This window comes from Grampus griseus (assembly GCF_964374135.1).
Source record: "Grampus griseus genome assembly, chromosome: 4".
Lineage (NCBI taxonomy): Eukaryota > Metazoa > Chordata > Mammalia > Artiodactyla > Delphinidae > Grampus > Grampus griseus.
Window position 1 is genome coordinate 113,295,948 of NC_138997.1, and position 26,244 is coordinate 113,322,191.

Genomic DNA, 26,244 nt, shown 5'->3' on the forward strand with positions numbered 1-26,244 from the left:
CTCTCACTGTCGTGGCCCTCTTGTTGCGGAGAACAGGCTCCAGACTCACAGGCTCAGTAGTTGTGGCTCACGGGCATAGCTGCTCTGCAGCATGTGGGATCTTCCCAGACCAGGGCTCAAACCCATGTCCCCTGCATTGGCAGGCAGATTCTCAAGAACTGCACCACCAGGGAAGCCCATCTCCAGCTTTCTTTTGATTTCCATTAGCATGGAATATCTTTTTCCATCCCCTCACTTTCAGTCTGTGTGTGTCCCTAGGTCTGAAGTGGGTCTCTTGTAGACAGCATATAGTTGGGTCTTGTTTTTGTATCCATTCAGCAAGACTGTGTCTTTTGGTTGGAGCATTTAATCCATTCATGTTGAAGGTAATTATCGATATGTATGTTCCTATTACCATTTTCTTAATTGTTTTGGGTTCGTTTTTGTAGGTCCTTTTCTTCTCTTGTGTTTCCCACTTAGAGAAGTTCCTTTAGCATTTGTTGTAGAGCTGGTTTGGTGGTGCTGAATTCTCTTAGCTTTTGCTTGTCTGTAAAGCTTTTGATTTCTCCATCAAATCTGAATGAGATCCTTGCCAGGTAGCGTAATCTTGGTTGTAGGTTCTTCCCTTTCATCACTTTAAGTATATCATGCCACTCCCTTCTGGCTTGTAGAGTTTCTGCTGAGAAATCAGCTGTTAACCTTATGGCCGTTCCCTGGTATATTATTTGTCATTTTTCCCTTTCTGCTTTCAATAATTTTTCTTTGTCTTTAATTTTTGCCAATTTGATTACTATGTGTCTCGGCGTGTTTCTCCTTGGGTTTATCGTGTATGTGACTTGCTGCACTTCCTGGACTTGGGTGGCTATTTCCCTTCCCATGTTAGGGAAGTTTTTGACTATAATCTCTTCTAATATTTTCTCAGGTCCTTTCTCTGTCTCTTCTCCTTCTGGGATCCCTATAATGCAAATGTTGTTGTGTTTAATGTTGTCCCAGAGATCTCTGAGGCTGTCTTCATTTCTTTGCATTCTTTTCCCTTTATTCTGTTCCGCAGCAGTAAATTCCAGCATTCTGTCTTCCAGGTCACTTATCCATTCTTCTGCCTCAGTTATTCTGCTATTGATTCCTTCTAGTGTAGTTTTCATTTCAGGTATTGTATTGTTCATCTCTGTGTGTTTGTTCTTTAATTCTTCTAGATCTTTGTTAAACATTTCTTGCATCTTCTTGATCTTTGCCTCCATTCTTTTTCCAAAGTCCTGGATCATCTTCACTCTCATTATTCTGAATTCTTTTTCTGGAAGTTTGCCTGTCTACCTTTCATTTAGTTGTTTTTCTGCGGTTTTATCTTGTTCCTTCATCTGGTACCTAGCCCTCTGCCTTTTCATCTTGTCTATCTTTCTGTGAATGTGGTTTTTGTTCCACAGGCTGCAGGATTGTCATTCTTCTTGCTTCTGCTGTTTGCCCTCTGGTGGATGAGGTTATCTTATGTTAATTAATTTTTTAAAAAATCTGGATACCTATGCCACAATGTAATCCACTCTTTACAGTGGCTGTCTCAAAGTCTTTGCCTCTCTCCTCGACCCAACACTCACTCCAAGTGGTCTAATAATATCTGAAAGTATGGAAACCATGAGGCATGAACTTCTGCAGCTCCCTTTCCCTCTTTGGCACCTCCAAACTTTAATGTACATAAAATTGTGGGCTTTGTAATCAGCAGAACAGGGCTCTGCCACTTTCGGATTATGTCAAGTTGAACATGTTGTCAATGTCTGTAAACCTAAGTTTCCTCATTTGAAAAAAATGGAATTAATAAACCAATTGGGTGGTTTAAAGAAGACAGCTTAATAGGACACTAAGTGTTGGTTTCTTTATGCCTTTAATCTTCTTTCTGCTCTCTTTCTTTAGAAGATGGCTCAAGGGGGACTTCCCTGGTGACACAGTGGTTAAGAATCCGCCTGCCAATGCAGGGGACACGGGTTCAATCCCTGGTCCAGGAAGATCCCACATTCCGCGGAGCAACTAAGCCCATGAGCCACAACTACTGACCCTGTGTTCTGCAATTACTGAAGCCCACACACCTAGAGCCCATGCTCTGCAACAAGAGAAGCCACTGCAATGAGAAGGCCATGCACCACAATGAAGAGTAGCCCCAGCTCACTGCAACTAGAGAAAGCCCATGCGCAACAACAAAGACCCAACACAGCCAAAAATAAAAAATTTTTTTTAAAAAAGAAGATGGTTCCAGGGACTTCCCTGGCAGTCCAGTGTTTAAGACTCTCTGCTCCCAATGCAGTGGGCATGGGTTCGATCCCTGGTTGGGGGACTAAGATCCCACATGCTGCACATGGCCAAAAAAAAAAAAAAAAAAAAAGACTCAAATCTTTTCCAAGGTAAACTTCACCCTGGTGGGCTCCATCCACACACTCTGACTGTGGCCCTAATTTTGCTGTTACTTACCCCCCTCTCCTCCTTCTGCCACCTTCAGTCCCTCTGTCTCCACAATTTTCTTCCTTTATCTTATACAAATGTGCCAAGTCCCAGCATCTTTAAAAACCCCTCTCAGCTACCACCTCAGCCCTCTTCTTCCTTTCATACCCAGCTATGTTGGGAGGGATAAATCCTATACTAATTCTCTACTATTATTTTTTTAATTCCCGTTCACTCCTCCCTCTGCAATCTGGCTTCTCCTGCCACCACGGTACTGAAATTAATGAATTAATTCACCAAATATATATGGGCGTTGATCATGATACCATGTTCTAGGATGGTGTCTGGTAGTAGAGTCAGATCCGCACTCAAGTCACCATAATATTGTGCACTTAATAAAATATTTACTGGACAAATGTTACCAATGACCAATTGTCAAATCCAGTGGCTTCTGTTCAGTTTCACTCCACGTGACTTGCTGGAAGCTCCCCCTCCTGAGCTTTCTCTGCTCCTGCTCTCCCATGGCCCTTTGACCTTGCTATATCTCCTTTATAGTATCCTCTTAAGTATGTGGGTGATACCCTAGGCATCGTCTTCAACTCTCTTCCCTCTCACCCTTTTAATTTTACTCTATGAACTTCCTATAATTATAGCCACATTCAGTGGGTGTGTGTGGGCACTTTTCTGGGAAGAGAGCTCATAGCTTTTATCAGCTCCATAAGGAGATCCATGATTCCTCCAAACAAAAGCCCTGTCTGCTCCATCTCTTATTTTGGCAGTTCATCCACCGATATGACTCCCACTATCACCCAGATGCTGCTGACTCCTGGATCTCTAACCCTGGCCTCTTTCCCAATCCTACCAAGGTCCACTCCTGGAGGGTCCTTCTAGAACAATAGTTCTCACCAGGCAGATGGCATGACCTCAGCATGCTGTTCCTTGTATCTCCCTCCGAGAGGCCTTGTGTGGGTTGGAGGTGATGGGCCGGGTGTGTACCCATAATCAAAGTCCCTGGGGGCACATGCTCCGACCTGGCTCTTGTATCCACCGAAGCCCTGAGTGACACTGGCCATTTCCCCAGGCTCCTCCTCCGGCTCCAGGAAAGACCTTCTTCTTTGGTCCAGCTCTTGGACAAAGCTGCAGAGTTGCCTGGGGCCATAATTCACTGTTCACTTTCACCAGAGCCTTCTCTCTCCAGAGTAACCAGGCCTCATATCTATTTGTTGATCAAATTCAACTGCTTCCTCCAGTGAAAGATCTTTTGTAATCTTTCCATCACCATCAACCTCCCTGCTCTCCTCATTCCCCCTGTCTATCGCAGACACTCATCGTCTCCCATATAGACTCCCATATGAGGGTCCTAAAAGTTCTCTCTGCCTCACATCTTCCTGCTATTCATCCATCTTCCAAACACACAATTGACTATTTCATTTAAAAAATAATCCTTCAATAGTTTTTTATTGCCTGCATAATAAAATCTAAATGCATCATGAAAGACCCTCTACAATCAGGTTCCTCTTTCCTTTTTGAGTCATATCTCCAGCTATTCTTCCTTTACTCTCTGTTGTACACAACCACTCAGCTTCTTTTGGACTCTCCCACCTCTCTGCCTTTGCATAGGCTGGTCCTCATTCTTGAAAAGCTATTTTCTGACTCTTAAGGAATCCAGCTCTTCTTCGGTGCTCAGCGCAAAAGCGAGCTCCTCTGTAAACCTGCCTTTTCCTACTTGAGATAATGAATCACTCCAGGACTCTCAGAGCAGTTGGTGCAAACCTCCAATGAGCATGCCCTTCTCAGACAGCTCTGCCATTAATTGCGTGTGTGTTTCTCCTCTGATTAGAATGACAGTTTCCTGGAGGCAGGAATCAGATACCCCCCCTGCATAGAACAGTGCTTGTCTCCGCTACACGCTCCACAAACGCTTGATGAATGAAGGAGGAAACAAATGGTGAACATTATCATGACCAGCCCTACTGCTTGCTATTTTTGGTCCCCATCTCTCCTGAAGAGAAGGCAGATGCTTTCAGAGTATACCCACAATTTCCACAAAACAGATATTAAAATATGGAAGGGAGCTATGAGATAGAAAAGAAAGAAGATAGTAACGAATAAAAACAGTCCAAATTTTGCTTCTGATCCAACTTACTTCTCTCTAGTTAGCAGTAAGTTTGTCGTCTTGATTGGCATTTTGAGATTTTTTTCAATTTCTTAGAAAAAGCATCTTAGCTGCAATGTGAAGAGAACTGGGGCAAGAGATGATGTGAGTCTGGACTAACACGTTGTGGGGAAGATGGAGAGGTGGGAACAAACTAAAGAAACATTGGGACTTCCTTGGTGGCGCAATGGTTAAGAATCCACCTGCCAGTGCAGGGGATGTGGGTTCGATCCCTGGTCCAGGAACTATGATCCCACATGCTGCGGAGCAAATAAGCCTGCGCACCAAAACTACTGAAGCCTGAGTGCCTAGAGCCCGTGTTCTGCAACAAGGGAAACCACCGCAATGAGAAGCCCATGCACCTCAACGAAGAGTAGCCCCCACTCGCCGCAACTAGAGAAAGCCCATGCACAGCAACGAAGACCCAACGCAGCCAAAAATAAGTAATAAGTAAATAAATAACTTTATAGTTAAAAAAACCGAAAGAAATATTAAGGAAGTGCAATTGTTAAGATGACACATTGAAGGATCAAAGAGATGGAAGAGGCAAGGGTCTGTTTGTTCATTGATTCATTCAACTAATATTTAATGAGTCCTGCTACGTGTCAGCACCGTGAGAGGTGCAGGAAATTCAGTGGTGAAAAACATGTTGACCCAGACTTCAAGATGCTGAGTTTCTGATACTGCAGCTGACTATCTGATGGTGCATAGTAACAAACATCCAACCACTCTTACTTAGAATGGAAGCAAATTTGGGAAGCATTATTTATCCCTTACAGAATACAGCAGTGAGCGATACCTGAGTAGAGAGACAGATATACCAATGAAACACCAGAAAGAAGATATCTGCTGTGTTCCAACAAAATGCTATTAAAAGTTTGAATCCTAATTACAAAAGTAATACATGTTTATTATAGAAAAAGTGGAAAATACATACAGTTTCAAAGAAGGGGAAAAGATCTATAATTTCATCACATAGCTATTAATAACCTTTATGTCCCTTCAGACTTTTTTCAACATATAATGCCCAGAAAATGCATACAATATCAACTGGGCCAATACCCTAAATACAATTTTGTGGTCTGATTTTCATAATTTTAAATTTGTTATGAACATCTGTCCATTTCAGAAGATAAAATTCTGCAGTATCATTTTTAATGGTTATGTAGTATTCTACCATACGGATGCTTCATAATTCATTTAGTTAATGTGCTATTTTCAATTGAATATTTTAAATGTTTCATAAGGAACTGATAATTAGGTGGAAATTTATTTCACTAGCTTAAAAAGTGTCTAAAAATAATAGTGTCACTTGGGGATCACACTGATTCAGAACTACACAGTAAAGGGATTCTGGGAAATATAGTTCCAGCTTAGCTAAATTGATATGATACAAATCCACCACAGTCTATCCCTTGTCAGCTTGGCATCCATGTTTACCTTTTTGAACTGTATTTAACTTAATTTTCAAGTAAGAGAAATAGTAACAATTTGCTTCTTCCTAACATAATGCAACTATCCCTCATACGACTGTAACATGGTCTCTCCAAAGAGAAAAAAAACGTCCTTTTATCCATTTTGGGGTGATAATCATCTGTCTTCTAGATAAGTCATATTCCTTCTTTGATATCCAGTAACTTAAATACTGAGAGGTTAAATACCATCAGCAAATATTCTATACATGGCAGGAGAATGGGAGGGAAAAAAGAGAAAAATGGTGAATATACGTATAAATATATTCGTATCAAAATAAAGAAAACTCCTCATAACTATTACAGTGCTTATTCCTACAACTGTTCACATGGGCATAGCTGGTATTTATAGCTACAGTCTGCCACTACTCATTCCATATTCCCCTTGCCCTCAGCAAAAAACTTCAGCTAGTTGTGGTTTCTTGCCTGCCAGAGTGACCTAAACCTTAATTCCTGAAAGGTCTGAGCCATTAAGAGCCCTGCCCCTATGCGGTTGTTAAGTTTTCCATAGACTTTAATCACAGAATACGGAGGTACTGAGAGGCATCTCAGGGGACATCCTGCATTCTAGACACACTCTTCCTTACTGCCGTTTTGTGGTGGCAATATAATTGGTTGTCAGGGTCAACCTGCCCTAGTCAATACAGTACCCCCTACTTGCCTTTTTTTTTTTTTGCGGTACACGGGCCTCTCACTGTTGTGGCCTCTCCCATTGCGGAGCACAGGTTCTGGACGCGCAGGCTCAGCGGCCATGGCTCACGGGCCCAGCAGCTCCGCGGCATGTGGGTTCTTCCTGGACCGGGGCACGAACCCGTGTCCCCTGCATCGGCAGGCGGATTCTCAACCACTGCGCCACCAGGGAAGCCCCCACTTGCCTTTTGATTCAATGGCATGAGATACTGAGGGGCAAGGTGACAGTCTCATTTCTGTTTAATGGAACCGTTGAAGTGTCCCTTGGTGGAAGCATTCCTCCCTTAAGACTAAAACTTTTAGACCAGCAGATCCCTAAGTTGTAGGGAATGGGAAGCAAAAAATTCACTAGTGGATCACTAGAAGTAACCGTGAGAGGAGTCATTCCCATCTTTGACACTTGATTCCTGGACTTGGTGAATCCTGGCTCTAAGAGAAAGAGCATCATATATCGATCACTTATTCACAGCACATGCTTCATCTTAGAAGACATTGTCCTAGTCCCAGAAGGTGCTGACATTAATCTGGCATCATAACTGACTTTTCAAAAGCCCATTCCGCCATTCCACACAGCTGCTTCAAGGTGATGGTGCACACGATAAAACCAGTGAATTCCATGAACATGAGACAAACGCCACAGTTCATCTGCTGTCAAACAAGTTTCTTGGCCAGAAGCAGTGCTGTGTGGTTTAACATGATGCTGAATAAGGCATTCCTCAAGTCCACACAATAGTGATTTTGGTAGCCGCGTTGTGAGCAAGGGAGGAAAATTTGTATCCAGTGTAAATATCTGTTTCAGTAAGAACCAAGTGCCTACTGGAAATGTTCTTATGTAATTAACCCACTAATAAGTGGGTGACTCATCTTCCGGGAGAATGGTGCCAGACTGGGACTCATTGTTGATTTCTACTGTTGGCAGGTTGGGCACTCAGCAGTGGCTCTAGCCAGATCAGCCTTGATGAGTGAAAGTCCATGCATAACCTGCATCCCTGCTGCCAGGGCCCTTTGTTTGTGGACTTGCTGGGCGAGGACAGGAGTGACTGGGGAAAGAGGGTGACTGATGTCCACAAGATGGGTCTCTTATCCACCCGATTATGAATGTCATTCCCTACATAGGTTGCTCTTTGGTGCATAGTCACATGGGGTACAAATATCTTCACACTTCATACCTATGTAGAGAGGTTTATCCATATGTCTCTCCTCCAGACATCCTTAATAACTTTCCAATTGTATTCCTTCTAATTCCCTGGCCATCCATTCAGCCAAATGATTAGCCACTGCCCATGAATCACTACAGAACCGCAACTCTGGCCATCACTCCTTCCAGGCAAAATGAATATCCAAGCGCAGTGCTAACATTCTGCCCATTGGGAAGATTTCCTCTCATCAGTTGCTTCAAGGGAGGCTGTAGTGCAAAGCCATTTACTTTCAGGTAGTGCCAGCATCTTGTGCAGAACTATCTGTAAAACAGTCCCCAGTGTTTTCTTCTTCAGTTAACTGCTTATGGGGCACTCTCCATAATGCCATGTGTACAGGCGGAGAGAGAAGAGGCAATGTGGCAGGAATGTGGGTCATGTGGATCTAGAATGTTTCTCATGCAACTTACGTGCACCTTCAGGACCTACTCAAGCCTGATCTCCTGCGTAACACTTTCATTTGTTGATTGAGTGCTGCTGTGGGTACCCACATTTATAAGTTGATAGGTCAGACAATGCCAAATTGGTGATGGCTGGTTCAGGCTTTATGGTGACTTGTTGCCCATGGTCAATAGCTTAGTCTCCACTAACGCCCAGTGGCAAACCAGAATCTATTTCTCATAGTAGATTATTTATCTGCGGAGGCTGGCATAAGTTTATTCTAAAATTCTTAGCTCTCCATTCTGTGATGCATCTCAAGGGGCGTGTCAAAAGCTTCACAGAGCATCCCTATGTGCCACAGACATCACAAATGACATTGGATCTGCTGTGTCATATGGCCCAAGTGACAGAGCAGTTTGCTTGGCTGGCTGGGCTTGTTGCATAGCCTTTGCCGTTCCGGGTCCTACTCAAAACTAGCAACTTATTGGATTACTCACTAAATAAATAGGAATAACATGACCAAATGAGGTATATGTTGTCTCCAAAATCCCAAGTAGCTCCCTAAGCATTCATGGTGCATCTTTCTTAGTGGAAGGAGGAATCAATGTAGCGACTATCCTTTACCTTGGAAGGAATATCTCACATGTTATAAGTTACTAGACCCTTAGAAATTTCAGCGAGAAGCCCCTGATGTTTTATTGTGCTTGTTTTCCATCCTTTATCATGCGTGTGTCTTACCAACGTATCTAGTGTTCTTGCTACTTAGATCACTAGGTCCAATCATCATATCATCAATGCAATGGCATATAGCCTGCAAATGAAAAGGCAATAAAAAAAAAGTTCCTGAAAATCAGATTAGGACATAGGGTTGGAAATTTGACATGGTCCTGAGATAGGGCTGTGAATGTGTATTGCTGACCCTCCCAGTTGAAAACAAACTTCTTCTGATGGCCTTTACCAATGTACAGATCAAAAGACATTTGACAGATCAATAGCCACCTAACAGGTGTCAGGGGGTGTGACATGCTCCAGCAGTGAAACCCCACGTGGAACAGCAGCTGCAGTTGGAGGCACCGCATGATTCAGTTTACATTCATTCATTGTTGTTCTCCAAGATTCATCCTTCCTTAAAAAGGCCAAACTGGCTAACTGAATGTAATGTGCTAGGAATTCCCACTCTGCATCTTTCAAGTCCTTGATGGTGACATCAATCTCTGCATTCACTTCTGATTTATTGTTTTGGAAGGTAAAGGCAGTTCTATTGGTTCCACTTCGCCTTTCCTACCGTTAGAGCCCTCACTCTGTGGGTCAGAAACCAAGGTGGGGATTCTTCCAGACCTGAGTACATTTACTCCAATTGTGCATTCCCGAACTAATCCCAGGGGCCTCACTACCTCTGGAAGGAAAACTAAAATGAGAGCAGTGATGAAAGGAAATTGTTCCATGTGTGTCTCTGTTGTTACAGTGGGCATGTACCTATGTTTTATTTGCAAATTTTGATTTTCAAAGTTTAAAACAATGACAGAAATAACAAAATCCACAATTTCATATCACATTAGAAAGAGTTTGTATAGATCATGAGACATGATGATGCCTCACACAGTGACCGGCATAGAGTTATCACTCAATAAATACTTGCTGAGCTGGGGAAATAAACATACCCTTGCATATGCGGAACCCAGAGGGAAAGAGCATAGTTCAAAGGGATTGTTATCTTGCAAAATGTCCTTGGAAATAAATCTAGGATAAAATTGTGTACTATCATCTGACAGAAACAAAGCTACTAATTTCCTCTCTAGTACATATTTAAATAAACTGAAGTCACACTGAAGTCAGTAGTATTAATAGCCTTGGTAGCTCTGGTTTGTTTAGAATTTCGTTAAAAACTTATTTGTAGGGTTTCTCTTCTCTTTTGACTGGCAGAGCCATTCCTGACTTCAAGGCTTTTTAGTATGGCTTTCTACGTTAAACATGCTCCTTTTTTCCTTGAGTTTAGATTTGATTGTGCACAGTAAAAATTTGTCAGTTTTGTTTTTATATGCAGCTTAAAATGATAGGCTCTACTGTACATAATGGTTTTTTCTTTTCTTTTAAATTTTATTTTATTTTTGGCTGTGTCGGGTCTTAGTTGTGGGATCTTCGTTGCTGCATGCGGAAATTTTCGTTGCAGCGCGCAGGCTTCTCTCTAGTTGTGGTGCGCGGATTTTCTCTCTCCAGTTGTGGTGCGTGGGCTCTGTAGCTTGTGGCACACGGGCTCAGTAGTTGTGGCGCGCGGGCTTAATTGCCCTGCGGCACGTGGGATCTTACTTCCCGGACGAGGGATCGAACCCACGTCCCTTGCATTGGAAGGCGGATTCTTAACCACTGGACCACCAGGGAAGTCCCCATAAAGTTTTAAGTACTTGTTTCTTCCAACATTTGTCCTTTCTTCATTTACATACAACAGCCCCCCCGCTGAATAAGATTCTGCTTATTTAAGGGCATACTCTAATGCCCATGCTTATATTCATTATTTGTTTGGTTTTCAGTTACAAAGTTTATGTTGTGTTTAAACAAAACATTTTCTATAGGAAGATTGTTGGTTAGGACACAGATGGTAACAGATGTGCAAATTTTACTCATGAAAGATTTCTTTTTTACTTGGTTTGTATAACATTACAAACTCAAGTTGGAAAATACTTGAAAGTTTAAGATGTTAAAAAAATAGTGAATTGTTTCCTGGAACAAACTTACCTTTCAGAACAGAGTAAAGAAGTAACAGTAATAATTCGATATATAGATGAATGTGATATGTTCTGACTTGGCAGTTTTATTCTGTATTAATAAATTTATATTTTTTTAAAACTTCTGTGTTTTTTCTACAATGTATATGGAATTATTTGGCCCCAGAATATATAAGAGGAAGGATAATTATATAAATTTGTCTCATCTTAAACAGCTGAAATCTGTTTTATATTTAGGGCAATTGCCTTTAGTTCTCATCCAATCACAGAATATACTTTTTGAGTTTGTTTTACTTCCCACGCCTCAGTTTTGTCATATGTAAAGTGGTGACATTAGTAATTACCTAATAGAATTGTCATGAAGAATAAATAAGAACTAACATAAATGACAACATAATATATCTGCCAAGAGGTGGTTAATTAATGTTAGTTTCCGGGGCTTCCCTGGTGGTGCAGTGGTTAAGAATCTGCCTGCCAGTGCAGGGGACACGGGTTCGAGCCATGGCCCAGGAAGATCTCACATGCCGCAGAGCAACTAAGCCCGTGCACCACAACTACTGAGCCTGTGCTCTAGAGCCCGCGAGCCACAACTACTGAAGCCCGCGCGCCTAGAGCCCGGGCTCCGCAACAAGAGAAGCCACCGCAATGAGAAGCCCGTGCACTGCAACAAAGAGTAGACCCCGCTTGCCGCATCTAGAGAAAGCCCACGCACAGCAACAAAGAGTAGACCCCGCTTGCCGCATCTAGAGAAAGCCCACGCACAGCAACAAGGACACAGCGCAGCCAAAAATAAAATAAAATAAATACATTAAAAAAAAGAATAATTAAAAAACTGTTAGTTTCCTTTCTGAAGATATAAAGGAAGCTTAAAAACTTTTTTTATAAATGTATTTATTTTATTTTATTTAGTTTTGGCTGCATTGGGTCTTCATTGCTGTGCGCGGGCTTTCTCTATTTGGGGTGAGTGGGGGCTACTCTTCGTTGTGGTGCGCAAGCTTCTCATTGTGGTGGCTTCTCTTGTTGCGGAGCATGGACTCTAGGTGCACAGGCTTCAGTAGTTGTGGATTGTGGGCTCAGTAGTTGTGGCTTGCGGGCTCCAGAGCGCAGGCTCAGTAGTTGTGCCTTGTGGGCTTAGTTGCTCCGTGGCATGTGGGGTCTTCCCGGACCAGGGCTCGAACCCGTGTCCCCTGCATTGGCAGGCAGATTCTTAACCACTGCACCACCAGGGAAGTCCCAGGAAGCTTAAAAACTTTTAATTTCTATGTTTTTCCTTATTTTCTCAAGGCAACATATTTTTAATTGTTCCAAAGTTTTCCTTGTTTATATAACTACGGGAATTTCAGAAACATTCTGCTTTATAGTCCCCAGAAAAACTTCCTATGTGTAAATGCTGGCTGTGGTGTAAACACCCTTTATTACTGGTGTTATTAGTGACCCTCTCATAATCTAAGATTAACATCCCTTCCTTAATACACACTGAGTAAGACTCAGGGGGAGACTCTCACAATTTTTTTTTTTTTACATCTTTATTGGCGTATAATTGCTTTACAATGGTGTGTTAGTTTCTGCTTTACAACAAAATGAATCAGTTATATATATACATATGTTCCCATATCTCTTCCCTCTTGCGTCTCCCTCCCTCCCACCCTCCCTATCCCACCCCTCCAGGCGGTCACAAAGCACCGAGCTGATCTCCCTGTGCTATGCGGCTGCTTCCCGAGACTCTCACTGTTAAACAATCAGAGCAGCAAGCCTCATCTGTATTTAGAGTTAGATGCTGCAATGTTTTATAAATATTTTTACTACTGTGGTATTTAAACAATTTCTCAGTAATCGAGTCACTAAAGTGCAGAACCAATGCATACCATCCTGTAAAACACCATGAGCTCAGTAACAAACAAAAACCATAAAAATATTGGCTCAATTATAAAGATATCAGTCTCTCCTGGATTTATATAACCAGTCACTTTGAACTCTTATTCCAAAAGAAAACAGGTATTAGCAGTATCTTAAGAGAGTATATAAAAAACAAAAACTAAACAGAAAACAAACAAACAAAAATGTTTAGGCTATCTAGTCCATCCCCAAAGACAAATTTTCCATCAAATATTTTCATCCACTTGGATTGTAAACATAGCCCAGGCAAGAGATGATGGTGGCTTCCACTAGGGTGGTAAATATGGAATGGAGAAAAGTGGATGAATTAAAGATATTTTTGATAGTACAACCAAAAAGATCTGCTAATACTTTGGATACGGAGGTTTAAAAAAGAGAGAAATCAGGACGATTTCAAGATTTTTGGGCTGAAATATTTTAGCATTTACGAAAATAGCAGAGGACACTGGTTATTTAAAATAGTATTTTAGGGGCTTCCCTGGTGGCGCAGTGGTTGGGAGTCCGCCTGCCGATGCAGGGGACATGGGTTCGTGCCTCGGTCTGGGAGGATCCCACGTGCCGCGGAGCGGCAGGGCCCGTGAGCCATGGCCGCTGGGCCTGCGCGTCCGGAGCCTGTGCTCCGGGACAGGAAAGGCCACGGCGGTGAGAGACCCGCGTACGGCAAAAAAAAAAAAAAAAAAAAAAAAATAGTATTTTGGTCACGTCAAGGTATCCGCTTTAAACATCTTGTGGAGATGTCCTCTTGACCTTTGTGATAGAGCTAAACTAGATATGTATTTTTAATTTTATAATACATTAATTTAACAATTATTAGTAACAATTATTACTACTGTCACCACTGCTACATCAGGAAGTAAAAGCTCAGCAACGTAGGACTTTCTCAAGCTCTTGAAAAACCCGCTAATAAAAAAGGCAGAGCTTTCCAAACGTCCCCCATTCATCCTCTGGCTCTGGGAACTTAGAGCGTCCTGCGTCCAATCAGCTTCCAAATCCCCAGCATCAGCAAGTGGGAGGGGCTCAGATCGATCCTGGTCCTTCTGCTGCTCCGGCTTGGCCACGTCTGAAGGCATGCAGGTCCTGGAAGGTACAGAAATCACATGTTTATTCATTGGTTATAACTGAGCTTCTTACTCAAATTTGTGTTTCACAAGATTCAATAATACATACTTTTAATTCATGTCACTTATCCGTTTTTATAGTTTCTTCTTTTCTTCTATGGGTGTAAACTCTGCCTCCGAGCGTTGCGGACCTGCCGTTCCCTTCCCCGCGCACGCGCCGGGGGAAGAGCGGGCGGGCCTGTTGCCGGGGGGCGTGTGGGACTGGCGGCCGACCGCTGCTCGTGCCCCCACCAACATGGAGAGTTTGTACCGAATCCCGTTCTTAGTGCTCGAATGTCCCAACCTGAAGCTGAAGAAGCCGCCCTGGGTGCACATGCCGTCGGCCATGACGGTGTACGCTCTGGTGGTGGTGTCTTACTTCCTCATCACCGGAGGTAACTCGTCCTGCCTGGGGCCCGAGAGGCGCTGAGGCGCGGGGAGCCGGCCCGCCCTCGGGGCGCGTCTGTTCGGCTCTCAGCCCGGGAAAGCATCGCTCTCCTCTCGATCTTTTCCGAGGGTGGAGGGAAACTCTGGGGTCCCGCGTGTTAACGGCCCAAAGGTTTATTTGCCCTCACGCCCTGTCCTGTATCTTGAGGGGGCTCCTGTTCTCGCTCCCATTGCCTTCCGTCTCCTGACCTCTTAGCCAGGCGGTCCGAGCCGAATAATATATTTTTCAAGCCCAGATTGTTGCTCCTTTTATTGAATGCCGTGAGTTATTTGACAAAGGCCCTGGGAAAATCTCTTTTGGCCCATTCTACTTCCACGGTTGGTCAGGAGGGTGTGGGACTGTTACCTTCTCTTTGTCTACGGTCCCTGGAAGTTTGGAAGAGACTTGACAGCCTTTAGGTTTGTTAGCTCAAACCTAAGGGTTCGGTGTTGCTTTTGCCCCGATCAACAATAAGTATGAATGTAATCTTTCGAAACCACAGTTTTGATAAATATTTGAGATTGGAGATAGATTTGCAGAAGATATCGCGTATTTGAGAGATCGGAAGTTGAAAATTTAAAGAATAAGGAAAATAGCATTACCGTTGAACACTGCATTGTCATTTTATCCTGTCCTTTGCAAAAGGGGCGTCGCTTTGTATAGTGGTGAGTTGGCAATCCGGCTACAGTCTTTTCATAGCTACCACCCTTTCAAGCCGCAGTTCCATGATTTACTCAACACTGCTACTGCACTTTTAGATTTTGGGAAGTGGGGTACTTAATTTGGAAATGATAAAATTAAAGCTCCACAGATTAGGGACAGCAAGAGCAGCTGGTTCTGTTTTTAAGGGAATAGTCAGACATCTTCATTTTCATAGATGTCTTGTGAAAATAGTTGGTACTGAGGAGGGAAGTATCTGAAATCATGCAGGCTTAGTTCTAGAATGAACATTTGGATTTACCCTCCTCCCAAATCTAGAACAGTGGCAGTTAACTTATGTTCATTTAAATAAATTACGTTTAAAATATTTTTTATGTTGGTAAGATACTGTCCTAACATTGCATTAGCGTTCACATTTGCTCAGCACATTAATAGGTGCTGGATTGAATAAACAAAATTTAAAATGCATGTGGCATTTTTTTTTTTTTTTTTTTAGTAAGTCTTCATCTGCTAGAAATCTTTCCTGTAACCCTTACCTCCCTTGGAGCCAGGGCCTTTGCTGGAAGCCTCACAGTTTTCACTCTGGGCACTTTTTCCATCTGTGTTTGTAATGGGGAGATTCTTTGCCCTAATTTCTGGGGTAAAGTGAAAGGACACCTTTTAGTGGCCAAGGCCATGAGCTGTCTCATACAAGGAATCGGTTTTGCCACTGGAAAGGAGTCTTCTAGAAACTGAGTGTACCTTTATAAATAAACAATATTTATTGCTGAGAAATATTCATCAAATAATGTACTGAGTTCCTGTTAAGTTCCAGGCATTAGGTACTGGAGGCAACAATGAATGAAACAGATAAGGGCCCTGCCCTCCTGAAGCTTATAATGTCATTGGTTGAGATACGTTAAATATCACATAAATCTTTCTCCATTACATTAGTTTTTCCACTGCAAGTTGACATGAGTGCATTGAAGGAAAAGAACAAGAGGTTATGTAAAAACAATCAGACTTAGGAACATCATTTACATTCGAATGTGGTTTCTGAGAAAATGACATGTTAGCCAAAATTTGAAAGATTGGGGAAAAGCGTATCTAGGCAGAGGGGAAAGTATGGACAAGTGTGGGACTGAGATACCAATTAGGTGGGTTTTGTAGTTGACTTAGAGTAGACAAGGTTGGTGGCACTAGAGATGGAGGAATGTATAATGAAAGATATTTTGGAAATAGATTCAGTGGATCTTGATGATGATTGATTGGATGTGGGGGGAGAATGACATGTGAAGGAAGTTTCCTGGTGTCTAGTTTGAGCACCAAGTAGGTGGAAGTGTCATTTTCTGAGACTAGAGAAATGAAGTTTTTTTGGTTGGGAATGGTGAACCCAGATGTCACTTTGGGATAAATAATAGTTGGACATAACCAAATATAATTAGTTGGATATGTCAAGTTTGCAGATAGGAGTCTAGAACTGAGAAAAGAGGTTTGTGTTGAAATTAGTCAATAACAGATGTTTTCTGAACTCCTCCCATGAGCCAGATATTGAAGAACATAGAGTTTCTATTCTTAGGGAGCTTACATCTAATTTTAATAGTGCTAACATGATTCGGTAGGTGTTGGCACATTGAGAATCATTAGCATAGTAAAGCCCTGGGAAGGGATAAGTTCAGTTGGAGAGAGAAGGTAGGAAAAGAAGAGCATAGTGGATCGAGCCCTAAGGAACTCCGAACGTTGAGTGGTTTTATAGCAGATGAGGCTCAGCTAGAGAGGTAGCAAGAAAACATGGACAGGAGTGTCACGGAAGCCATGAGAAGCCATCTTTTTACCCCAAGAAAATAGATTTAGTAAACTGGATCAAGCACTGCTAGGAGACCTCCTAATAAGAGAACTGAAAAGTGTCCTTTGAATTTGACAACATGGAGGCCATTAGCCTCCATGAGCAAGAGTAATATCAGTGGTGGCAGAAGCCAGATCGGAGTGAGCTGAAAAATGAAGGATGAGTGAGGAAGTGGAGACAGAGAGTTAACCTTTTTTTTTTTTTTTTTCCCCCTCCAGAAGGAAGCCTGGCCCCCTTTCAAAAAGGAAGCATAGAAGTAGAATGTTAGCTAGGAGGATCTGGTGTCAAGGGAAAGCTGATGCCGGGAACAAGAGGTTGAAAATACAGGAAAGAGAAGAGGTAGCCCATGGAACAAAGTCTCTGAAATGGCAAGGGGGACGGAGTCCTTATTATTGCAAAAGGGATCCCATGGTGATAGGAGGAGGGACTCTTCCTCTGTTGTAGCTGGAGGTGAGGATGGATGCAGGTTCCAGTTTGTAGATTTGGTTTGGGGGGTGGGGGTGAGTTAGGGAATTCCCAAGTGATTGTTTTGTTAGTCAAAGGTGAGGGAGACAGTCTTGCTGTGCTTAAGAAAAGCTGGAGGTGGGGATGATGGAAAACAGTGAAGATAAAGAGTAGACGTTGACAGTGGGAGATTTGAGAAAGTGTTGATGGACATTAACATAAATGATCATGATGACATTATGACATAATGATGGATATTAACATTAATGATTGTGAATCTCTAGTATTGCCAGTCTGCCTAGTGGTGTGATTTTAAAACGTCTCATTTTACTTTCAAGCAAGAAAATTTCTCTAGCTACCTCTTAATTTAAAGAAACAAATCCAAGTATATGTGGAACATTTTCTTGAACTAAAAATAGCCTTTAATGTTAAATCTGCTTTATTGTGGAGTCATTCTTGAGTTTGAAACAATACTGAATGAATTTCTTTTATGTTTTGCAAGTCATTCTAAAATACTGAGTTGAATTTCTGAAGATAAATTCTGGTTTATCTGAAGTTTAGGAGGTAAGCTGGGCCTCATTTGATTATAATAATACATCAAAGCAGTCCTATTTAAATATAAATGAACCTTTAGAGACGGATAAAAACTCTAAATCTATTTTAAAATTAGGAATCCAATCTAACCTATGTTGTTGTCTTTCATTTAGGAATCATTTATGATGTTATCGTTGAACCTCCAAGTGTCGGCTCCATGACTGATGAACATGGGCATCAGAGACCAGTAGCTTTCTTGGCCTACAGGTAAAAGATATCATTTTGAATGATTTGCTGGTGGGAAGGAAGATTGCTGAGGCATGCCTGCTTATTTAAAAATACAGTGCAACCTATTGGGTGCATCTGTATTTAGACACTAGCTGTTTTAAAATGCTAAATTCAGAGATTGCAGGAAGTGGACAAGAACAAGAGTAGAAGTATATTATTTATGTATTCACTTATTAGGAAATAAAATATTTCACAGTGATTGACATGTTCACTTATTTAAAGGAGGATATCAGTTTAAAATTCATTTATAGGCTGTTCTGGGGTCAGCAAACCACAGGTACGTGTTTATTTGTAAGTAAAGCTTTATTGGAAATACGCACACCCATTTGTTTCTGTACTATCTATGGCTGCTTTCAGGCTACTGTGTTGTGTTATACAAACCATATGGCCGGCAAGCCTAAGATATATACAATCTGGTCATTTAAGAAAAAATCTTTGGACCCCTGGATATACTATTACATAGGAAAACTAATTTTTGAGACTTGGGAGTTCCATGTAGGCAATGAACACCAAAACAGTGTGGTTTGTTTCACCTGAGCAGTGCTTCTTGTATTGCCTTATACAAGCCACTTGGTAACTATCTACCTGAACATAGCTATATGTTTGTATTTACACTTACGTTAGTGGTATTCCATGCATAGAATATTCCTGGAAAGATTACTGTGATCTCTGTGGAGGGGATATGGATGACAGGAGATCTTGATGGCAGGGAGACATTTCACATTTCACTGTCTCGTCACCTGAGTTTGAATTTTGAAACCGCTGCGTGTATTGCGTTTTCAATTAAAACAATTAGTTTAGCAAAAATGTATATACCTTCTTTATATGTGCCTATGTATAAATCATATCTTTAACAGAGAAATTTGCCTTTTGGGGTCCGTGAGCTTTCAGAACTTGAAAGTTCTTCACCCCTAGAAAAATCAGATACGTGTATATACAAAAATTTAAGGGTTTATAGATTTCTGGACATCTTTGTGGGGTTCATGAAGCCTTAGTTAAGAACTTGCTTGCTTTTAAAAAGTTCACTTTGCAACAAGAGATTTATTAATTATTAAAACTCAGGAAACATTAACCAATTCAAAATTAATTTGAAATTGATAGTAGAAATTTAAATAACATAATTTTCAAAAACTAAAGTTCTGGGTAAAGTGTTCATGTACATATATTAGTTGGCTTTTTAAGCTAATAATTAAAATATATGAGTATTGGGAATTCCCTGGTGGTCCATTTGTTAGGACTCTGTGCTCTCACTGCTGAGGGCCCGGGTTCAATCCCTGGTCGGGAACGAAAATCCCACAAGCTGTGCGGCGTGGCCAAAAAATATATATATATGTATATATGTATATATATGAGTATTGATTTTACATAGGCAGTTGTGTTAGTTGAAGTTTGAAAGGTTTTTTTGAGCATAAGCTCCATGAAGACAAAGATTTGTGTCTGTTTTGTTCATTGTTGTGTCCCCAGAACCTAAATAGTGCTTGGTACATAATAGGCTCTCAATAAATATTTATTGAAATGAATAGCCAGAAATATGGTAAAATAGTTGTAAGGGTAATAAAAAAATAAGCACAACAATGTTTTAGCAGAAACAGGAATTTCAGTCTAAGGAAAAAGTTTTTTATTTTTCTGGGAATTTTCATTTATTGTTTGCTCTGGTCTTTCTTTTTCAGAGTAAATGGACAGTATATTATGGAAGGACTCGCATCCAGCTTCCTGTTTACAATGGGAGGTTTAGGTTTCATAATCCTGGACCGATCCAATGCACCAAACATTCCGAAGCTCAATAGATTTCTCCTTTTATTCATTGGATTCGTCTGTGTCCTATTGAGTTTTTTCATGGCTAGAGTATTCATGAGAATGAAACTGCCGTAAGTTATTAAGTCCTTCGTATAATCAGCACCTTAACTTGCAAACTGGTAAAATAATTACCTGGATCTCATAAAATCATAGGAGATTTAATTTAAACCTTATTTAAACAGATGAAAATTTCGAGAACCAGAGAAATTTGTGACTTGCTCAAGGTTATAGCTATAGTTAGTAGCAAAATTGAGATGAATAGGTCTTCCTGACTGTTATCTCCATACATGTTCATGAGAAAATCCCGTTATTTTGCTGTAGCATCAGTGACCACTGACTGGAGACATTTCTCTGAAGGGCTTTTTGGTTAATCTGTAACATATGGAATTCCCACAGTAATAATAACAGTAAGGAATACTTTTGAGCCATTAATTGCTGCTGTTCTTTGAATATTGATATGAGGAAAATCCACTAAGCATTGGACAGGAAAGGAGAGTTACTGCCTCTCCAAAAAGATGGGGAAAGGATTTCATATATGTATATTAGATTATTTTGATTCAGAAAACGAACACTATCTTTAGAACAAAAATAAATTGGTTTTATGGCAACTTTTATAATTCTGTTTGAGATCTTTCATTTTAAATGTAGATGAGTCTGATCACATTTCCCTATATTCTGATTTCACCTATGGATACATTAGTAACTACAGGAACTTTGGGCAAACATATCATACAAAGATTAGCTCTTAGAAAATTCATTTTTTAGGGAATATGTTAAACATCAAGTGTCAGCTGTACTTAAAACTGATATTTTCTGATTTTATTATGAGACAGTAGAAGGGAAAATAGGAATGTGTTTGAATTACACAAGTTCACTTGTTCTGTGGCTTAACCTGTCCGTATCTATAACACATCTGGGGTAGAATGGACAGACTTTCTAGAAAGTCACAAATACTTATCCTGCACTCATGTTCCCATCTTAACCCTGCAATATGGGAAAAGAGAGCAGTGTTCTTTGTCAGCTGAATATCTTTGTGGCCATGTAGCTCCATCAGACTGCCAATGGCTCTTATTTTTGTCCTGGGAAAAATTGGGGGCATTTGTTAAATTGTACGAGGACGGAGACTCCAGCCTCCTCTTTTTTTTTTTTTTTTTTGCGGTACGCGGGCCTCTCACTGCTGTGGCCTCTCCCGTTGCGGAGCACAGGCTCCGGACGCGCAGGCTCAGCGGCCATGGCTCACGGGCCCAGCCACTCCGTGGCATGTGGGACCTTCCCAGACCGGGGCACGAACCCGTGTCCCCTGCATCGGCGCATCACTGCGCCACCAGGGAAGCCCCAGCCTCCTCTTTTTGTTCCTCTTTGTTCTACCCTTGTTGCCAAAGGTATACCAATAGAAGAGTCTGAAGTTTTTCACAGCAAAACAGGAGAAGAGGAGGCTCCCAGAGAGGATAAAGAGGCTATTAAAAATTAATAATGAAAACAGAAAGAACCTTTGGAGGCATGTAGCAGAACAGAAGCAGTGAGGTTGTTTTGTCCGTAGAACCAGATTTGTTCTCATTCTGCTTAAGCTTCCCATTCTTCCTTAAGGTTTTAGGTCTTCTCCTTAGGCTGTGTGTTTTTCTTTTAGCTTGAGCATTTGACTTTTAGGACAACAGGATAATTATCCTAAATTATCCTAAATTTAGGATAATTATCCTAAATTATCCTTTTAGGATAATCTACTACTTACAAAAAGGTTTTGAAAAATGTTTAATTCTCTGGATTGCTTCTGTCTTACTTTTGCAATTATTTATGTAAACATTTGTCTTTTCCACATTCTATAGGCCAGTTTCCAAGATTGTTGACTAAGGTAACAATAGGAAATTAGAAATAACAGTATACTTTCTGGGCTTCCCTGATGGCGCAGTGGTTGAGAATCTGCCTGCTAATGCAGGGGATGTGGGTTCGAGCCCTGGTCTGGGAAGATCCCACATGCCGCGGAGCAACTAGGCCCGTGAGCCACAACTACGGAGCCCGCACGTCTGGAGCCTGTGCTCCGCAACAAGAGAGGCCGCAATAGTGAGAGGCCCACACACCGTGATGAAGAGTGGCCCCCGCTTGCCACAACTAGAGAAAGCCCTCGTACAGAAACAAAGACCCAACACAGCCAAAAATAAATAAATAATTGATAGTTAAAGAAAAAAACCAGAGTATACTCTGGGTTTTGGGTGTAAATTATATTTAGATATAGTCAAAGCAGAACAATAGTCTAAATAGAAAATTGCTGCTTTTTGTAACTTGCTGTGCAGCTAAATCTAAGATTTACATTTTTAAGAGGAAGGACTTTATGATCCCCTCTTTGATATGATTTCTCATCTACAGCTCCTAATGCCTGGTACCTTGAGTGTGGAGTGGGGAGAAACAGTGGACAGTTTGGGAAAATAAGGGAAGCAACAGTGTTGCATTTTCTGGAATATTTGCAGGCCCCAAAAGAGATGATGAGCCAGGTCTGTGAGCCTACATATTGCACATGATAGGGGTGTGGTTAGTACCACCAGCAAGAAAGGGATGTGTCTTCTTGCGCATACATTCTCTTTGAGGACCCATCGTATATGAGCAATTTGATATATAATAAATGGGACAGCAGCAACAACAAAAAGTAAAGAAACATCAGTAACCATGAGTTTTTGCAGATCAAATAAGTCACTAACATCTGAGATAAAGGTTGGCTATGCTATAAGATGCTTCATAACTTCCAGGGTTGCACGCTCACAGAGAATCTGATATCACCTTTAACAAGAGGTACCTTTAAAAAGGAGAGAACAATAGCAGTGAAATGGGACTACTAGCTTTATATTTTGTGATTTATGCTTTTTAAAAGACCTGATGTATTCTCTACTGATATAATTTTACATATTAAAACATGGCTTTATTTGATGCATAAGCATAGGTCATATACTAATTACAAGGAAGAATACCACAACGTATAACTGTATCAAGAGATGTGTGTCCAAAAGTGCATGTTCACCTATCAGTATACGCAGATGACAGGCAGCTGTCTCTAAAGAGTCCTCAGTACTTTTGTTTCATCGTGTGAGCCAGCTGTTGAGTAATTTCCACTGGTGCAAATATTAGTGGACACTTTCTTAAAATCTTCAACTTTTTTTTCTTGTGAAGCTTAGGTCTCTTTTTGTTCTTGCTGTTAGAATTATCTGACAAAGATGTTATTTTATTTATTTATTATTATTATTTTTTTTTGCGGTACGCGGGCCTCTCACTGTTGTGGCCTCTCCCTTTGCGGAGCCCAGGCTCCGGACGCGCAGGCTCAGCGGCCATAGCTCACAGGCCCAGCTGCGCCGCGGCATGCGGGATCTTCCCGGACCGGAGCACGAACCCGTGTCCCCTGCATCGGCAGGCGGACTCTCAACCACTGCGCCACCAGGGAAGCCCCAAAGATTTTATTTTATTTTATTGTAGGTTTAATCTTTTTAAAAACATTTTTATTCTGTATTGGAATATAGTTGATTTACAGTGTTGTATTAGTTTCAGGTGTACAGGTGTAAAGTGATTCAGTTATATATATACATATGTCTATTCTTTTTCAGATTCTTTGCTTGTGAAGCTTAGGTCTTAGAGTTTGCCTTTTGTGAAGTGTCAGGCATTACAGTAGCAAATTTATGAGGCGGTCTTCAAAGTCGATATATACACTAAGAGGCTTTTTATTTTTTATTCAATTCTGGGGGGAGAAGTGGAGGGGAGAAGTATTGTTTGTCTCAGAGTTGTGACAGTGGTTGTGTGAGGTGAAAGTTCTCTCTGTACTCAGAGTGTGGATTGACCAGGCTGGTAGAGCAGAAGGAAAGGGATAAATGAGTTCTAAGGAGATCACATTGGCTGCATGCAGACCCAAGACCCAAGAGAGTCAGGTGAGTCCAGGAGCTGGAAGGGAGGAAATTCTTGAGTGTCTGCTCTGTGTCAGGCACTATAGTAGATCTCAGCCCTATGAAGTAGTTTTTTGTCCCCACCTTAGTGATGAAGAAATTTGAGACACTGAACTAATAATAGCTAAGGTTTGTCAAGTGCTTATTACCATGAATAGCAGTTACTGTATTCGTAGATTCTCTTATATAATCCTTAAACTCCTTTGACGTAACTCCATTTTATAGATGAGGAAACTGAGTGACGTTTGCCCATTTGTGTTAAGCTTACCCACTCGTGTTAGAGGCAGGATCAAAAGGAGGAGTTCTAAAGGCATCAACGGGTACAGGGTGTATTCAACCCTTTCTTAATGTGGATAGTTTTACACAATCTGTTTTTTCCTTGATCCTGCAGATCCTAAATAATAGGTTGCAAGGATTTATTGCAAAAGAAAAAGTTTGGAACTTTATAAAGCAGACTTTTTTTTTTAAAGGGGATTTCAGGGCCCAACTTGTACATTTAGTAAAAGGATTTCCTATTTGAACAGTGTGAAGTTTGACTTGCTCAACAGCTATAGCTAATGCCCGCTGCCTGCCATCAAGACATTTCCTAAAGAAACAGAGGTGCAAGGCAGACGCTTCTGCACACTGCTTCTGGAGGGCACGAGGGCTTGCCTCCCAGGCTGAACAGCTCCTGGCCCTCCTAGTTTCTCCTTTGGTAATATTAGGGTTTTCAGGAAATCTAAACCAGCTTCTTTCCATAAAAAGGTTTGTGATGTTTGTTGGCAATTGTGAGAGTCCAAAGGAAATTGATTCTGACTCTTTCTTTGACTTTTACATAATATTTTTTTCTCTTTACTTTTTTTTTTCTCATCCTCTGTTGCTTAGCATATTGGTTTGTAACTTTGTCCTTTGAGGGAGAAGGATAATGGAACCCAGACCCAGTACTGTATTTATTGGGGGGCAAGATTTGAAATAAGAACCATAATGAGGAATCACACAATTATATTTTCAGATTGTCATTTGATTCATCATAAAATTTGTTTGGGACACGTTGAAATGTTGCTTCCTTTTCACTTTTTGTGTTTATAAATTTTATTTTTATAGGGGCTATCTGATGGGTTAGAGTGCCTTTTGTGAAGAAATCGGTGGATACTGAATTTGCTCCCGTTAATGAAGTTTTAAAGGCTGTACCAGTCCTCTGATATGAAATATGGAAAAGGATGAAAAGCAGCAGAAAAGAAACATCTAGTGAAAACAGAGGAAATGTGTTATAGCTTGGACTAGAATGTCTTCTTGGTATCAGAGACAAGCTTATCAGCATTTTTTCCTGCTGGCCTATACTGACGTACCAACGATGTTAAGTGGCATTTTCTTCTTTTTTTCATTTCTTAAAGAAAATATACTTTATTTCTACAACTATAATATTGAATAAAGTGATTATTTTTTACAACCCCCTTAACATTTTTTGGAGATGACACTTCTGACCTTCAGAAATTAATGTAAAATCAGGAAGTGAGATCCCATAAGCTGAGAACTCTGGACAGCTGATCAGCTTTCCCTGTGGTGCTTTGCCTTTAAACAGAGTGTGTGACAGTGCATCATTTCAGATATGTATGTAAGACTGTTACCTGAACAATAAGATGTATGAAAGGAGCAGAAATAAATAATTTTTCTAATTAACACCTTTTTAATTTGTCTTTTGATCAACTGATTGTATTACTCTTTGGTCTGTAATTATCCACTCCCATCTTGTGACCGTCTTAAGCTCCTGTTGGTAGCCTGAAGTCTCCAAGTGTAGTTGGCAGGATGCCTTGTGAGGTAGCAACTCCGTGTCCCTATAAATATTCCAGCACAGGCTGTCCATTTATGCCAGTGTTGTTTTAAATGTGATTGTGTTAGATGACAGTTCCCCTCAGGCATTCATCTGCAGTAATTAACACAGCTTGGAGCACATAAAAACATCTGTAGACCAGTCTGGTCTTCCCCTAATTTCTTCTAGCCAGGTCATTTGATTCTCCCTTAACTGGCCATGGACTTCACTTCTCTAGGGCCTCTTTAATTCTTACCCCATGATCTCTAAGTTTACAGTAAAATTTTCTCTCAGGTGGGTTTTTTTCATAATTCCAAGGCTGATCTAAATGTAGCTGTTCATTAACTTAAAAAGATTCATTTATTCAAAAAGTTTTGAGAACCTATGTGCCAGGCAGCACTGAGGATTATAGAGATGAGAGATAAGGGCTCTGTCCTCACAGAGCTTATGTCCTTGCAGGGAAGCCAAATTATCAAAAGATAAAAAAATGTTTATAAAGTTTCAGACGCTGATAAATACCACAAACAAAAGCAAAGAAGTTAATAGTCTG

General features: G+C 41.0%; 1 protein-coding gene across 1 annotated transcript; it reads left to right on the forward strand.

The window, feature by feature from the left end:
- The first annotated feature begins 14,216 nt into the window (after positions 1-14,216).
- On the forward strand, positions 14,217-25,564 carry OSTC (oligosaccharyltransferase complex non-catalytic subunit). The gene is made up of 4 exons (XM_082653530.1): positions 14,217-14,408; positions 18,077-18,170; positions 19,862-20,059; positions 24,989-25,564. The coding sequence occupies exons 1-4, from the start codon at positions 14,270-14,272 to the stop codon at positions 25,005-25,007; spliced, it is 450 nt and encodes a 149-aa protein (XP_082509656.1). The 5' UTR covers positions 14,217-14,269; the 3' UTR covers positions 25,008-25,564.
- Positions 25,565-26,244: the final 680 nt, after the last annotated feature.

What these genes read in the sequence shown, in the direction of transcription:
- OSTC (XM_082653530.1), top strand. Translation starts at nt 14,270, where the DNA reads ATGGAGAGTTTGTACCGAATCCCGTTCTTAGTGCTCGAATGTCCCAAC. An exon ending in TTACTTCCTCATCACCGGAG is followed by an intron (nt 14,409 to 18,076) that starts GTAACTCGTCCT and finishes TCTTTCATTTAG; the next exon opens with GAATCATTTATGATGTTATC. An exon ending in GTAGCTTTCTTGGCCTACAG is followed by an intron (nt 18,171 to 19,861) that starts GTAAAAGATATC and finishes TTTCTTTTTCAG; the next exon opens with AGTAAATGGACAGTATATTA.